At 40.9% G+C, this 17,722-nt stretch overlaps 2 protein-coding genes across 2 annotated transcripts in view; one reads left to right on the top strand and one right to left on the bottom strand.

The window, feature by feature from the left end:
* Window positions 1–2,525: 2,525 nt before the first annotated feature.
* thtpa (thiamine triphosphatase) lies at window positions 2,526–9,147 on the bottom strand. The gene is made up of 4 exons (XM_060899978.1): window positions 9,122–9,147; window positions 8,949–9,022; window positions 4,293–4,802; window positions 2,526–3,137 (listed from the first exon to the last, which is right to left on the bottom strand). The coding sequence occupies exons 2-4, from the start codon at window positions 9,016–9,018 to the stop codon at window positions 3,037–3,039; spliced, it is 681 nt and encodes a 226-aa protein (XP_060755961.1). The 5' UTR covers window positions 9,019–9,022; window positions 9,122–9,147; the 3' UTR covers window positions 2,526–3,036.
* Window positions 9,148–11,524: 2,377 nt separating this feature from the next.
* Window positions 11,525–17,722, top strand: part of zfhx2 (zinc finger homeobox 2) — a 44,150-nt gene continuing 37,952 nt past the window's right edge. The window contains exon 1 of the mRNA XM_060899974.1: window positions 11,525–11,591. Within this exon, the coding sequence (XP_060755957.1) occupies window positions 11,586–11,591 (6 nt within the window). The 5' untranslated portion in view covers window positions 11,525–11,585. The remainder of the gene's footprint in view (window positions 11,592–17,722) is intronic.

Raw genomic sequence — 17,722 nt, 5'->3', positions numbered from 1 at the left:
AAAGTGATTAGTCAGAAGACTTTCGTATTATTTGCAAGTTTTAAAGTTCCAAAGGCATACTGACTCCTTTATCTTTGCACCTTATTTCATACATGTTTTGTTCATGGTGTTTTTAAAAGTAAGAATTCAGATTTCACAAAAGTACTACTCTTAATTCAAGAGTCCTTTTACACAGCATCAGCACTGCCTGCTAGTAGAGAACTGAAGTTTACAGACTCCTTAATAAATCACAAACAGAAATATAAAACATCAGGACGCACATCAACAATTTAATTTATTAATTATAGTATTTATTTAAATGCTCACTGTTTGGTTTTCTGACAAGCTTTTCAGACATCTTTCCCCATAGACTCCCTCAGCAGAATTGATTTGTGATCAAACTTCAGACATTTACACATTATTACAGGCATATACAGTGGATACAAGTCTACACATCGCAGCTAAAATGTCAGTTTTTTTGTGATTTAAAAAAATGAAGCCAAGATAAATGTCAGAACTTATTCCACCTTTATTGAAAAATTGCAATCTCTACAAAGAAGGTGAAAACAAATCAGAAACTGTTTAGCAAAAAAGAAAATCATATAACAACCTGGTTGCATTAATGCGCACACCCCTAAACTAATACTTTGTTGAAGCACCTTTTGATTTTCTTACAGCACTCAGCCTTTTTGGGTACGAGTCTATCAGTTTGGCACATCTGGACTTTGAAATTTTTGCCCACTCCTCCTTGCAAATATTGACCACATCTGTCAAATTGCAAGGACATACTTTAAACTGTGCACAGCTCTCTTCAGGTCACCCAACAGATTTTCAATTGGATTAAGGTCTGGGCTCTGGCTGGGCCATTCCAGAACATTGATCATCTTTTGGTGAAGCCACTGCTTTGTTGATTTCAATGTATGCTTTGGGTCATTGTTATGTTGAAAGGTGAAATTCCTTTTCATCTTCAGCTTCCTAGCAGATGCTTGAAGGTTTTGTGCCAAAACAGACTGATAGTTGAAGCTATTCAAAATTCTATCCACGTTGACTAAAGCCGCAGTTCCAGCTGAAGAGAAGCAGAACCAAAGCATGACGCTGCCTCCACCATGCTACACTGTGGGTGCGGTGTTCTTTTGATGATGTGCTGTGTTATTTTTGCACCAAACACAACTTTTGGAATTATGGCTACGTAGTTTAACATTGGTCTCATCAAACCATAATACATTTGTCCACATGGTTGTAGGAGAATCAGAAGAATACAACTGATTGTTCCCTACATGTAACAACAATCAGTACTTTCCAGGAAATCCTGCAGCTCCTTTAATGTTGCTGTAGGTCTCTTGGTGGCCTCTTCAATCAGTTTTCTCCTTGTCTTCTCATCAATCTTGGAGGGACATCCTGATCTTGGTAGAGCCAATGTTGAACCATATTTCCTCCACTTGTTGATGCCTATCTTCACTGTGCTCTATGGGAGATTTAATGCTTTGGATATTTTTTGTATCCCTGCCCTGATTGATACCTTTCAATGATGAGATCTCTCCTGTTCATGTTTTGAAAGCTCTTTGCAGACCATGTCAAGTCAAGTTTATTTGTATAGCGTTTTTAACAATAAACATTGTCGCAAAGCAGCTTTACAGAATTTGAACGACTTAAAATATGAGCTAATTTTATCCCTAATCTATCCCCAATGAGCAAGCCTGTGGTGATGGTGGCAAGGAAAAACTCCCTCAGACGACATGAGGAAGAAACCTTGAGAGGAACCAGACTCAAAAGGGACCATGGCTTTTAGAGTATGATGCAACCAAGAGGATATTAGAACTAGAAAAGCACTCGGAGAGCGCAGACCTCCGCCAAGAATCCTTTAAAAAAATCCGGGAACCAGAAGGTGATCCGGATCACCGCCAAATTTTAATGGATTGTTACTTGTGCCGAGTCACACCTCTGGAAAAATTTCAGAGCAATCCGTTCATAACTTTTTCCGTAATGTTGCTAACAGACAAACCAACAAACAAACCAACGCTACCGAAAACATAACCGCCTTGGTGGAGGTAATAATTCTACAGGAACAGCCAAACTTTATCTGAGGTCAATCAGAGCCGTTTGAATTGATGTCAGGTATATGCTAACTACCATTTAAGATAAGACTAAATGTGATTGGTTGATTCTGAACACAGCCACATCCTTGATTATTAAAGGGTGTGTACAATTATGGCGTTATGGTTTTTAATTTCATTTTTTACCCTAAACAGTTTTTGATTTGGGCGGCACGGTGGTGTAGTGGTTAGCGCTGTCGCCTCACAGCAAGAAGGTCCGGGTTCGAGCCCCGTGGCCGGCGAGGGCCTTTCTGTGCGGAGTTTGCATGTTCTCCCCGTGTCCGCGTGGGTTTCCTCCGGGTGCTCCGGTTTCCCCCACAGTCCAAAGACATGCAGGTTAGGTTAACTGGTGACTCTAAATTGACCGTAGGTGTGAATGTGAGTGTGAATGGTTGTCTGTGTCTATGTGTCAGCCCTGTGATGACCTGGCGACTTGTCCAGGGTGTACCCCGCCTTTCGCCCGTAGTCAGCTGGGATAGGCTCCAGCTTGCCTGCGACCCTGTAGAAGGATAAAGCGGCTAGAGATAATGAGATGAGATGAGTTTTTGATTTGATTTTAACTTTTGTATCGATTGCAGTTTTGCAATAAAGGTGGGATACGTTCTGACAGGATTTTTTTTTTCTTAAATTACAAAAAATCTGCCATTTTAGCAGGGGTATGTAGACTTTTTACATCCACTGTGTATATACATATATAAAATGTTCTATTAATAATAATAATAATAATAATAATAATAATAATAATAATAATGTTACAGGCGTTTAGCAGACACTCTTATCCAGAGGGACATACAGCCTGGGAAACAGTTGATGGTTAGATGCATTGCTCAAGGGCACACCAGCCATTCCTGCTGGTCCGGGGAATCGAACAGGCACCCTTTTGGTCCCAGAGTTGCTTCTCTAACCATTAGGTTATAGCTTCCCAATAATAATAATAATAAGAAGAAGAATGTTTACAATTATTTCATAGTATATAAGCTTTATGAAGCTCCACATAGTGACCTGGGCGAAATCTCTGAAGATACACAGCCATTTTCCCCTCAGTTTTCTGCTCACCGTTGAGACCTTCCAAGTCAAAAAGAGGAAGACAGAAAATGTAGTATTATATTATTACTCAAGTATTATTGGTATATTTGAGGAAAATAATGCTAAGAATTTTGTAAAGAAAATGAAAATTCCTAATTCCTATTTTTACTATACAGCTATGATGCTGAGCAGCTTATATTCTCTGATCGGTATACTCCAATAAAACGGTTCTCTGATGTCAAATGTACAGTATAATATTTAACACACACAATATCATCATAATGGTCACTTCAAAAGCTCGTCAGTAAAGATAATGCAATTCTGCCTTGTTTTGGATTTGATTCTTGTATAATTTGGTGATAATACAGATCACAAAATACTGACACAGTTTTTTATCCGCCATTTTGCACAGTACTGCATGTCTAAAAGTTTTAGGCACATATAAAGAAATGCTGTAGACCAAAAATGGCTTTAAAAAAAATAATGAAATGAAATGTTTCAAGATTAAAAAAATACTAAACAACAGTAAGCTATAATAAAGGGAACAAAGTCAATATTTGGTGTGAGACGACCCTTTACTTAAAAAAAAACAGTAGTCTCGGGTACAGTGAGTGCAGTTTGATAAGGAAATGAGCTGTAGGTTTTACTGAGCATCTTACAGAACCAGCCACAGTTCTTCTGGACACTTTGACTGTCACACTCGCGTCTTCATTTTGCACCAAAACCCAGCAGCCTTCATTATGGTTTCTTTTTTTAATCTGAAAAGTGGGCTCTGATATAATATGCTGCTCAGATACAAACTTTTCTTTCCCCTGTAAAATTTAATTTTGTGCTGGAAAACGAACGTTTGGACTCTAAAATGTTTTTGTACTGACTCGATAATGTAGAAGTCATAAAATAGAAATCTATAACAAAGTTTGTATGAAAAAAATTGGGTGCCTATGACTTTTTCACAGTACTGTACATAATGTTTATTTTTCTGCAAACAGCAGTGACAGTTCTGTCTGCCTTCCAAACAGGGCAGTTCCCATAAATGCTGCCTATCTAGGCAGCCTACATCTGCATGAAATGCAGTCAGAGTGACCATAATTTAAAGTGTAATTTGAATGACAGCAATATTCATGGATTGTTGATTATTACGGTACAGTATATTGTATAAACACTTATCAACACATTGGAATACTTTCCAATCACCTATTTTTTGAGCCATCTTCTCAATAGTCTGCACCGCAAACGGCATCTCATCCTCTTCTGAAACAAGAACTTCAATCTCTCCCACACAGTAGCCAAAATCGGCCTGATCCAGATCGACCCGGACTCTTCTGTCATCCCCATCATTCTCCAGTGCATAAGAACACCGGACGGTGGTGAACTCCGCAAAACACTCCAGCTTCAAATCCTGCAGCCATTTTCCAAACTCCACATGAACATCTTTAGCTTGTTGTGTCTGTAAGGAGTCTGACGTGTGTTCTGCATAAATGCCCATGACAGACATAAGGTCTGCTCTGATCTGAAGCACATCTGTGACCTCTTTGTAATTAGTGCACACATCCTTTGCTCTTTTCTCTGCATTTGACTGTGACGAGGGCCGTTTTAGCTCCCAGGATCCTTCACGTTTTCTCAGCCAGAAATCTTTTAACGTTAATGTGAAGTCTGCTGAGTCGAAGTACTGATCTTTAAACTCATACTGACCCAAAAATACAGCTAGGAGGAGAGAAGAGAGAGGGCAAATGTCAGCTCATGTTCCTACACCTGGTCAGTGATGGTCCTATGATGATTGCTTTAGATTGATGGATGGAGTGTGTGTGGCTAATAAAATTGTGCATTGAGAAAGAAATTCCATCTAGCACCTTAAAAAGGGTTCATTGGTTTACCCTAATTAAAAATTTAAAGTAAATTATTTTAGTATGTTAGTTAAGCACATTGTGTTTTCACTAATTCTATGCTAAAATTCAACTGTATTATGCAGCCACTGTAAACAAACCTTGTAAAAATGGTCTAATGAATCTTTTCTTACATTCAATGTTGCAAAAGGATAAATTGTCGTTTTAAAGTGCAGCAGGTACTAAACTGCAGAAGCAGTGTAACAGTTATTCAGTCAAAGAAGTCCATTATTTAGAATATTTAAAGTGGACTTGTTAGAAGATTTAACTTTTCGTAGTTTATCAGAACAATCTAGAAACATCAGTTTCACCTTGAAGGCTTTAGAAGTCTTGTCCAATGTTGCAAACTTAGTGATTTTGCTACTATTTTTAGCATTTTATTTTTCAAAAAAAGTGACAAAGCTCACAGCACATCTGATGGCTATACAAGCTGAGAGCAGGTTTCGTTGAATCACCACCGTTACCCAAAATCTGAGTTACGCTTGCATGACTTAATGTTCCCAATGACCAATCACTGATCACCATTGTTCCTAACAACCAGTCACTGATTACGATTCTTCTCAAAGATCAAGTCACAAATCACCAGTGTTCCTCCCATTGAACAATCAGTGATCATCATCATTCAGTGCGTTTACATGCACACAGAGAAAATCAAATTTCTGCCATAGCTCGACTGAAATCGAAATTCTAAATGCCATGGAAACACCTTAGCTTGGCTGAAATCGAACCGAACTGGATTTCTCGTAATCGAGCTACGCGACCTAGATTATGCGATTGTAGCCGAGCTACTTAGCGCATGTAAACCCTATCGAGCTACGTAGTCGAGCTACTTACTTCAGCACTGCCCCTTCCGGAAGTGACGAGACCACAAACGGGAAACACAACAGCCTCGGTCGGCATGACAGCAGTAGTAGAAACGTGCACTTCTGGAGCAATGAAGAGATAGAGTTCATGCTCATTCAGCTTAAGGAGTTGAATATATATCATCTCATTATCTGTAGCCGCTTTATCCTTCTACAGGGTCGCAGGCAAGCTGGAGCCTATCCCAGCTGACTACGGGCGAAAGGCGGGGTACACCCTGGACAAGTCGCCAGGTCATCACAGGGCTGACACATAGACACAGACAACCATTCACACTCACATTCACACCTACGGTCAATTTAGAGTCACCAGTTAACCTAACCTGCATGTCTTTGGACTGTGGGGGAAACCGGAGCACCCGGAGGAAACCCACGCGGACACGGGGAGAACATGCAACTCCACACAGAAAGGCCCTCGCTGGCCCCGGGGCTCGAACCCAGGACCTTCTTGCTGTGAGGCGACAGCGCTAACCACTACACCACCGTGCCGCCCCATATATATATATATATATATATATATATATATATATATATATATATATATACATACATACATATACACACACACATCTCGATGTTGCTGTCCTCGTCGTCGTTCTTCTTGTGAACACGGAACTGTTAACTTTGTTTTTACTCTTGAATAGCTCTTCTTCATGACGACAACCGGAAGTGTACCAACACGATGGGGCGTGTAGCACCACCTGTGGCTCGGGTGCACAATGTACCTCACACAATAGCTCAATTTCCTTGTGTGCATGTAGGATTGGATTTCTCTGGCACCCCTGCTGGGACCCTTCGCTCGATTACCGACAGTAGCTCGATTTGGATGTGCATGTAAACGCACTGATTGATCATTGAAAACAATCACTGATCGGTATTTTCGTTCCACCCAACTTACAAGTAAGAAAAGCGAGCGAGTCCATCCATAACCATTTCTGACTACTCACTACCAGTATCTCTTTTCCTGTCTGTTCTTTATAGAATTATCATATTTGGCAACTTATTTCTATAGAAAAGAAGGAAGTAACTTAATATTCTCTTCATATTCAGAAAATCTTACTTCTTCACACATTTTGATATACATTACCAGTCAAAACTTTGGATACACCTTCAAATTCAATGTTTTTTCTTTATTTTTACTAATTAAAATATACTTCGTGTCTTAAAATAATGATGGATGTCATTTCTCTTTACTTAGCTGAGCGGTTCTTGACAGATTACTACAGTTGTGGAATAGGGCTATTTATTTATTATTGACTGATCTCAAACGCATTAAGAAGGCAAGAAACTAGTCCACTAATTAACGAGACACACCTGTTAATTGGAAAGCATTCCAGGTGGCTCCCTCATCAAGCTCATCTCATCTCATTATCTGTAGCCGCTTTATCCTGTTCTACAGGGTCGCAGGCAAGCTGGAGCCTATCCCAGCTGACTACGGGCGAAAGGCGGGGTACACCCTGGACAAGTCGCCAGGTCATCACAGGGCTGACACATAGACACAGACAACCATTCACACTCACATTCACACCTACGCTCAATTTTGAGTCACCAGTTAACCTAATCTTTCCCCACTGTCGTTGGACTGTGGGGGAAACCGGAGCACCCGGAGGAAACCCACGCGGACACGGGGAGAACATGCAAACTCCGCACAGAAAGGCCCTCGCCAGCCACGGGGCTCGAACCCGGACCTTCTTGCTGTGAGGCGACAGCGCTAACCACTACACCTGGTTAAGAAGCTGATTAAGATAATGCCAATAGTGTGCAAAGTGTCATCAAGGGAAATGCTGGATACTTTGAAGAATCTGAAATATGAAATGTTTTTGTCACACTTTTTTTATTTACCACAATTCCATACATGTTCCATATGTTATTTCATAGTTCTGATGTCTTCAGTATTGTTCTACAACAGAGAAAATAGTCACAATACAGGAAAAAGGATGAATGAGTAGGGGTGTACAAACATTTGACTGGTACTGTATGCAAACCAAGTGGCAACCGCCGCTCCTGAAAAGTGAAGCCAATGCAAAAGTGCTAAAATCTGCAGCTCCTCGAACGGCCACTTGAGTTTGGCTCCAAAAGCGAGTTCATTCCCATAGATCCCCATGTTCAAATTCCAGCGAAAACAAACATGTTTACAGCCTGGTATAAAAAACGGTTTTGGTCTCTATAGCTAGTTTCCCCCTTCGTGACAACTGTACAGGGGGTGAATTTTTATGTGATTCAACAGTTTAAATTATCTTGAGCCATACATTTATGCATAATTGGGGCGGGGACGATTTAAGTGACAGCCGGATTTGTGTTATATTGTTTGCCACTAGCTGGCATTACCTCAGAAAATAATTAATTAATGGAGCCTTGCCTATTTTCATCTAATAGCGTTTCCATATTACTACACCTGTAAGTTACTTTAATTTGCTTTAGTAGACTGTATTTCCCTTTCAATATTTTTAGCAAGCTAGCTATTAACCAAGCTTATGTTAGTTATCGAAGCTATCAGGGGGGAATATTATCGCTAATGTTGTTTTTATTAACAATTACGGTTACGCGCCCTGTGATTTTTTTTTTTTTAATAAACCAGCCATTGAGGTTATGGTCTGTATCTTATAGAGCAGCTACTTTTAGTTTAGTCAGTAGATTGTTAGCTTTGAGGTGAGTAGGCGTGTTCCAGCGGCCAGGCTTCACTATCCCCGCCCCTTTCTCCATTTATGGACAAATTGGGAGTTAGGCGGAGTCTGGCGCTGCCAAGATGGTGACGCCCCTAGCCTCCTTATTTGAGCTTCAACCCCGCTCTTCGGAAATCCTATGAGTGACGTCACAGGCTCTGTCCATTATTTTTAGTCTATGATGCAAATGAATATGACGATTCACTGTACATGCAAATGAGCATATTACGTCACCCAGCGACTTCTAGTCACTTTCTGAGCATGCGTTAGCTACTCTCTCCTGAACAGGTGCAGGCAAAAGTGACCTTGTCACCAATTTTTAATATAGCGCACAGGGACGATGCTATTTATAAATAATGCTTGATATTCAGTAATATTGATATCGTTACACCCTTACAAACCATGAGGGCATTTAATAAAAATCTAGTTGGGAATGAAACACACCTCCAATGTCCTTCAGTTTCTCATGGATGTGTGAGTCACACACAAACTTCCGCTCCACCTCCACAGGCATTACTCTAAAATAAATCAGAATAAAAAGAAAATGTACAACTTAACAACCATTTGAATTCATCATGATGACACTTGGATTTTGGTTATAATGATAATGCACTCACCCAAAGCTTTACGCAACCCCCATAATGCATTTCGAGTGACTTTACTTCCGGCTTCTCGGCATGAATTTCAATATAAAAGTTCAAACACTTTCTCATCATGTGCAGTGTACAAATGAAACGTCAGCCTTTTAATTTGTGTATTTGTGCTCTAAAGCTGAAAATCTGTGACTGGTAAATCAAACAAATAAACAAACCTGTGTGACCTCCATATTAAAATGCTTTTCCCCCCCGATACTCAAGGTTCATGACTGCTTTTGGCTTTTGTTTCTTTGCTTCTTCATTAGCATGTGGGTGAGGAATGTTCCCTCACTTGTAAAACTTTGAAGCATCATAAAATATTTACATGATCAAACATGTAATTTAAATAAAATTTGGGAAATTGCCATCTTAGTAACCAGTTCCATTTGCACTCCATAATTAATAAAGCATCTGTGTGGATATTTGGCATTTAAATGTATGTATCCAAAACAGATTTAGGATTTAAGACAAAAACATTTAAAATAATGTATGTATGCATAGATAGATAGATAGATAGATAGATAGATAGATAGATAGATAGATAGATAGATGGGCATTGTATTACATAATCATGTATTAGCGCATCAGAATTAATCACAATTTTCTTTTGTGAAATGCAATGTGATGTAATGCAATAGAAGACAACACAGTTCAAAATGTTTGGGTGTGTTTATTTTCAACTTCACTGACTGGTTTTGTTGTTGACAAACAATTTACAATAGCTGACAATGTTTAATATATGTAAGGAATGAAATTCAACAGGGTGTGCGGTTACAGAAAAAAATAATAAATGACTGGGTGATGTCATTCTGATACATAATAAAGCACATAAAACCAAAACGGTTTATTCCTCTGCCAGCAATTACAATCTTACATTTATTATACATTGTGATTTTTAACCATTTATTGTTACATTTAATTGTATGGAAAGTCAGCAAGACAAGAAGCCTTTATCTTTCACATCCATCCATTATCCATAGCCGCTTATCCTGTCCTACAGGGTCGCAGGCAAGCTGGAGCCTATCCCAGCTGACTATGGGTGAAAGGCAGGGTACACCCTGGACAAGTCCCCAGGTCATCACAGGGCCAGCACAGAGACAAACAACCATTCACACCTACAGTCAATTTAGAGTCACCAGTTAGCCTAACCTGCATGCCTTTGGACTGTGGGGGAAACCGGAGCACCTGGAGGAAACCCACGCGGACACCATGCAAACTCCACACAGAAAGGCCCTCGTCGGCTGCTGGGCTCGAACCCAGGACGTTCTTGCTGTGAGTCGACAGCACTAACCACTACACCACCGGCCTTATTTGTCACATGTACACTGAAATTCCTCCTCTGCATTTAACCCATCTGAAGTAGTGCACACACACGAGCAATGAGCACACACATATGCTACAGTGCCCAGTTAACAGTTGGGGTTAGGTTCCTTGCTCAAGGGTACTTCAGCTATGATACAGAGGAAAATGCTGTTTATTCACTCAACTGCCTTCATGGTTTTCCTGCAGACGCCAGGACTCAAACCAGCGACCTTTTGGGCCTAAGGCTGTTTTTCTAACCTTCAGGCCATGGGTGCAGTCTCATTATCTGTAGCCGCTTTATCCTGTTCTACAGGCAAGCTGGAGCCTATCCCAGCTGACTACGGGCGAAAGGCGGGGTACACCCTGGACAAGTCGCCAGGTCATCACAGGGCTGACACATAGACCCAGACAACCATTCACACTCACATTCACACTTACGGTCAATTTAGAGTCACCAGTTAACCTAACCTGCATGTCTTTGGACTGTGGGGGAAACCGGAGCACCCGGAGGAAACCCACGCAGACAACATGCAAATTCCGCACAGAAAGGCCCTCGCCGGCCACGGGGCTCGAACCCGGACCTTCTTGCTGTGAGGCGACAGCGCTAACCACTACACCACCGTGCTGCTGAGAAGTGCTTGTAATAATTTACATTATGGCAGTTATAAAGCCATATTTTCCTCTCTATTTAATCCTCTACTTAACATCATCTTTTGATATTAATTATATTAGGACAGGTGGATTAATATAAACCTGTGATTTGAATAACAGCCGGGACTACTTTCAGAGTCATAGAAAATTAATCAACAGCTTCTGACCAATCAGGTTGCAGAGTGGAGCAGCGCTGCGGTGCGAGTGTTAATGCGAGTTAAAAGTGCACATTGTTTAATGGGTTTATCAGATCAGTTCATCACTGTAACTGTGGGTGAAAACGCGGCTTGGTTAATGTGTGTGGGCTTTGGGGGGAGCTGTTGTGTGTTTACTACAGGGGGAGAGAGAGAGAGAGAAGGAAGGAAGGAGGGAGGGAGAGAGAGAGAGAGAGGGAGGGAGAAGGAAGGAGGAGGAGGAAGGAGGAGGAGGAGGGAGAGAAGAAAAACTTTTCAGTGTTGTAGAGCGACAGGAAGCGCTGCAGTGAGTCGTCACCATGCAGGTAAACGCTTTCACTAATTGCTTTAGTGTTAATTAAACCACGTTATGGCTGAATTAAGTGAAGCTCCGGGATGTTGTTGATCTGATTGCGCTGGAAAAAAAAATCGGTGACTAATTGCTATCGCGTTTGAATTCTTCCAGTTGGATTTAAGGAGCTAAATTGCAAACTTTTCTGCCTTGTAGCTCTTTTTTGTAGCACGCCGTTTATTATTCGGGCGTTAATAATTAGACACGACGATCATAAAAATAGTTATGTTTCTCACTAATTATGTTTTTGGTAGACCATGAAGTTAGGTATCGAAGGGCAGGGTTTCGGATTTTAAGTATTGTAAGAAGAGCAATTAGTGACTATGTTTAAATTTATACACGTCTGTTAGAGGAATCTAAAGGCATTAATTAAATAGCTTTAGTCGGTGTAGGCCTCGGTTTCCGGCGGGCGCTGTGCACTGCGTACCCCACCAACAGGCTACAATCTGCGGATGAGGACACTAATCAAGGCCGGGGCTTTAAATGAGAAGGGGATAAAAGCCTATTTACGGAAATTCAATTAGTGCCTTTTGACTTTGACTCTGCTTTTTCGCTGTAATAGCGATCCATATCCCGGTTCGCTGTACAATTTTTCTGTTTGTGCTTGAAGTTTTGGCTTTAATTTAAGTTAAAAGACGGCTCTTGGAGCTTGATAAGCGATGCATAATTAGTTAGCTAGCCAATTTTGTTTAGTTTTTTTTTCTGGATGGCTAGGTGAGGTGGCAGACGATTTAGGTTATTTTACTTAAATCGTAATGTCCTAATGAAATTATCTTAACCTTGATTAAAGTTGGACTCGATTAGTGTTCAAAACAGACCGGAATGAGTGATCTTAAAACGTTAGGTTTCGTGATTTTCGAGCTAATTGGAATGTTAGCTAGCCAGGATAGCTAACCCTGCCAATTGGTTCTTGCTAATGAGGCTGTGGCTTAATTAACACAATTCTCAGCGGTAAACGGACGCTGTGGGGATTTTAAATAATTTCGGGTGAAACGAATTGTTTTGTATGTCGTATTTTAGTCGGCTCTGTTGGACTTGGTTGAGTTCAGAGTACTTTTATTTAGGCGAGTAGGACACAACTGAGTGTGTGTGTAGCACGAAAGCTAATTGGCGTAGCAGATAGACCACTGCAAATGGACACTATTGGTATTTCCTTAACAGTTGCATCATGCAGCGAAATTTCTCAGTTATATCTCACACAAATGAAGCGAAACTGCGAGTAATTAATGTTGAAGTAGTATATTTTCAGCTGGGTGATTTTTATTTAAATGTTGAGACGACGAGGGTTGTTTTGTTTGTTTATTTATTTATTTTAAAGCGGTATTGCACTGCAGCAAAATCATCACGATGAGTTTTTGATTTGATTTTCAGTTGGCATCAGTGTTGATGGCGTTATATAATCCTCAGTGAAGAGTTTTAATGCTTTAAGTAATTTCCAGGCCCCTCCGGTGTTAATTAACCTGTCAGGGTGGATTGTGTAATATTTAGAAGTTACACTGTTGTCTTTAGCAGTATAAATAGGCTATTCATTTATTTATGAGGGCATTTACTGATTTGCAGACATGTGGAGCAGTTGTTAGGCATGCAGTGTGTTTTAGAATACTGTGGGGTTTTTGTGTGTGTAGTGTTTTCCTCCCAGCTTTATCTTGACCTCTTTACCTCTCTTTTAATGGGATATTAATCACACCAATCTGTAGGTGGCAGATAATTGACCATGATTGCTTCAAAATTCTTGGGGGGGATAATTCAAAACAACTTTTAAAGGGGCTGGCTTACCCTTCCCAGGATCCTCTACACCAAGTGGCCATTTTTGATGCAAACAATATTCCAAAAGCGGTGGCACGGTGGTGTAGTGGTTAGCGCTGTCGCCTCACAGCAAGAAGGTCCGGGTTCGAGCCCCGTGGCCGGCGAGGGCCTTTCTGTGCGGAGTTTGCATGTTCTCCGCATGGGTTTCCTCCGGGTGCTCCAGTTTCCCCCACAGTCCAAAGACATGCAGGTTAGGTTAACTGGTGACTCTAAGGTGGGGTTTACATTAGACCGTATCAGCGGATCATCAGATTAACGTTTTTAAAATGATTAGCGTGCACACAGCAACACCAATACACGGATACGCTCGGCTCCGCAGTCATCCTGCGCTCCAAATCACTCCGCCCTGAACAGCGAGTGCCCTCTGGAGGGTGTGCACTCCGGCCCTGCGCAGCTCACAGAGCGCGCGAGTGAAGTGCACAGCCAGTGATTCGGGACTGAGCCGCTGTGTGTGTGATCTCAGTGCATGTCGGGCATGCGCGTCACTTACCACTTGCAAGTGGAAGGATGGCAAGCCTAAAGACAATCATAACTACACAATGGGCAGTATTTGCATCAGTATTTGCAGTATTTTCATACTTTTATACTCTTTAATGAAAGGTGATACAAGGCGGAAGTCCACGCCGTTTTTCAGCAGTCGTGTCACATGACCAATGCCAGCGAATCAGGAAGGTGGATGTCAGTGACGTTGTCCAATGACGACGCCAGCTCGAGCTCAGCACAACGTATCCGCGTATTCTCAATGTTTACACAGCACCGGACCAGACATGATCTGGATTGAATACGTGGACCCTGGCGGATTCCTGTTTCCCGGCGTTTCCAGGCGTTTTAATGTAAACGGACAGTGCATCCGCGAAGAAAACGAGACAGATACGGTCTAATGTAAACTTGGCCTAAATTGACCGTAGGTGTGAATGGTTGTCTGTGTCAAGGCCTCTGCATGCTCTTGCGACAAGGCTTTCGCAGATAGCTTTTCGCAGGCAGTTGTAATTTATCGTTGAGCGGGGAGTAATAGGTGTGCGCGATGTTATTCACCGCCACAATGCAAGGGGGCGCGAAGTCGCTAGGAGTAGTTGGTGGGTGTGGCTAGTGGAGTGTTTATCCTCTGGTTACTTATAATGACTAGAACTTTTTTTTTTATAATGACTAGAACTGGAGTCGTATAGATGTACGTACTTCCTCAATCAACCGCTCTTCATGCTGCTCCATCTTCGCTCGTGTTTTTAAAAATGCCGGTCGTGAAAACAAGCCAAACCGGGAAAGTAGGGAAGTGGAAGTGCGTGTACAGCGGATGTAGAGTGGACCAATCAGAGCCCTCTTGTCTGCGAGGCTTCTGCGGTGGTCACAATTTTTGGGAGGTGCGTGCAGAGCGTCTGCGAAGGTGGGGGGGCTACGCAGACACTGTCTGCGACGCTATCTGCGAGGACTGGGTTGTCAGCATAAATTGGCCTTCAGCCCTGTGATGACCTGGCGACTTGTCCAGGGTGTACCCCGCCTTTCGCCCGTAGTCAGCTGGGATAGGCTCCAGCTTGCCTGCGACCCTGTAGAACAGGATAAAGCGGCTAGAGATGAGTTGAGATGAGAGACAATATCCCAAACACAATCTGTGTAATTTTAGTGGACATCCTAGCCTGTAGATCATTAAATTGTAATGTGATTTTAATATAGAGTGACAGCTACAATTATCGACACCTTAATGATCTTTTGGCCATTGCAAAAGTAGAAAAGGCTTTCAGTATGTAAACGGTGCATAAATAATGACTCAAACTTCCACTGGAAAAAGAGTTGATTCCTGATTACTTAGTGTATCTGATTACACGACCCCATTCCACAGTTATCGACACGTTCTGCAATTATCTACATCCAGATTATTTATATTAAAAAATCTGTGGTATTAAGTTAACAAAACACTTTTTATTTAAAATTTGTTTTACATACTCTTATTTAATACAAAGTATCTTTTTATGTAAATATCAATGTTGGTGCTTATGTAGATGAAGTAATTTTAATTTTTGTAAACAAATGACAGGTTAAACATTCAGTTCAAAGAAATCTTTGTTCCACTTTCTAAGTATTTTTGTAGATCGGTTTGTTAGTCATTCATTGTATTAACTTTTAATTTTGTAGTTTACCAATAAATGTCAGGCAATTGACATTGTAATGATGTGAAAATCCAGATCATAGGTCGCATCTCATTCCTCAAACCAAAATATAAAATGTCTCCTGATATTGGAATATGTGGTAGATATTTACAACAAACTGCAAAAATTCTGAATGGAATGGAAAAATCTGAATATTTCAAGCATGTAGCTTTTTTTATGTAAATAAGAAATTTAATTCTGGTCCAATTCTGTTTATTGTAGTCGGATTCCAAATACTCTATAAACATTCTATTCTGTTATGAATCAGAAAAAAAAAAATTAATCGCAGCACTCTTTTTTTAAAAGTACTTTGACATTGTTACACACAGATCGATACATAACAGTTGTAAAGGTCACTTAATTCCACAGGGTGTCGATAACTGTGGACACCGGTGAAAATCATTATTATTGACATCTTTCGTGACTTCTCAAAAGTGCGTTTAGATACAAAATGGCAATTATCAAATGAAATCGTGAGAAACAAAGTAGGTTTTGACAAGGAGATCATGAAACTTTGATGAGTACAAACATGTCCATGATCTTTCCACCATGCTTACCTGTGATGGTGTCCGGGTTTTCCTCAACTTGTTGATCGTGCTTAAAAAATAAATAAATAAAATTCCATCTCGGGTAACGAGTTGTCATTAGATGACACGATCAAGGGACGAGGGGGGTCTTCTGGATGACAGACTAACCAACAATAACTGTTGTAACCAAAACTCACCTTTACAATTTTTTTTTAATTTATTTTTTTTAAATTGGTAAATATGAAAAGGTGTCCAATTATGGACTGTCTAATTGTAGCTGCTGCTCTATTGTCAGAATATCGATTTTAAATTCTTTTGACCAATTAATTCTGATTTTGTATGATTTATTCTATTGTAACGAAGTTGCACCAGTCTTGGCCGTCTCACAAAGGAAAGAGATGGGTGCGTTTTGTTCAAAGTGTCTACTTATGATGTATAGATTAATAAAAGATTCCAGATGAGTTTCAAAGGGATGAAGAGTGAATTTGTGGAGGTTTTGCTGAATAGAAAGCTATCGAGTAGCAGTCATGAGCTTTCAAAACAAGGAATTGGATTCTGGGAAGGCCCCTTTAATGATGAAGGGTTCGAGTTGGAGCCCTTTGTGTAGGGTTCTGCATAGAACCCTTAAACAAGCCAGTTGAAACCCCCTTAACAAATCAGTTTTCTAATGCTACGTTCACACTGCAAGGCTTAATGCTCAATTCCGATTTTTTTGTGAAATCCGATTTTTTTGTGAGGTCGTTCACATTAACAAATATATGCGACTTGTATGTGATCCTCAGTATGAACGAAAAGTGACCTAAAAGTGTTCCACATGCGCATTGCAGGATACGACGACGTCACACGCAGTGAGCATGGCCAGTGTTTACGGAAGTAAAACCGTCCGGTTGCGGTATGACTCATCCAATCTAGCTTGAATAGCTGCATCCCCCCAAATGGAAATCAGCTCCCTAACCTCTGCGTCCTTCCATTGAGAAGATTCAGAACCTTCACAGCCCGAAGCGTCCCTCGCATTGATGTCATGCGCCATGTTGTTGTAACTTTTTTTTGAGAGACCCGCCGCCTACTTCAGCGCAGAATAGTGACGTTTGTGGCTTGTTGATGACGTGTAAGTCGGATGAATGTGACCTGGCGGTTCAGACTGAAGTCGCATATGAAAAGATCGGATAGGAATCGGAATTAGGACCACATATCCAAACGGCCTGGGTCGGATTTGAAAAAATCGGATCTGTGTCGTTCATATTGTCAATAAAAGATCGGATACAGGTCACATATGGGCGAAAAGATCGGATTTGAGTCACTTCAGCCTGCAGTGTGAACGTAGCCTAAAAGTGTCTAACATTGATGTTACTTGGTACCAAAAATTGTTACTTCGTACCAGATTGCGATGTTACTTGTTACCTTTCTTAATAATGTGTACCACAGTGCTGTTGAATTCCCCGTTCTGACTGGTCAGAAGGAAAGGTTAGGTTTCTATAAGAACAGCTCTGATGGTAGTGCTGGCTCTAATTCAAATGTATGGTGGACTGGCCACATAATCTAAGACTAATATGATTTAACACAGGAAAAACTTGTATTATTCTATCCACATTCACTGGATATGAGCAATTGCGTGCTCTGATTGGCTACTC

The sequence above is a fragment of the Neoarius graeffei genome, chromosome 19 (assembly GCF_027579695.1).
Source record: "Neoarius graeffei isolate fNeoGra1 chromosome 19, fNeoGra1.pri, whole genome shotgun sequence".
NCBI classification, from domain to species: domain Eukaryota; kingdom Metazoa; phylum Chordata; class Actinopteri; order Siluriformes; family Ariidae; genus Neoarius; species Neoarius graeffei.
This window is presented reverse-complemented; position numbering and strand designations above follow the sequence as displayed.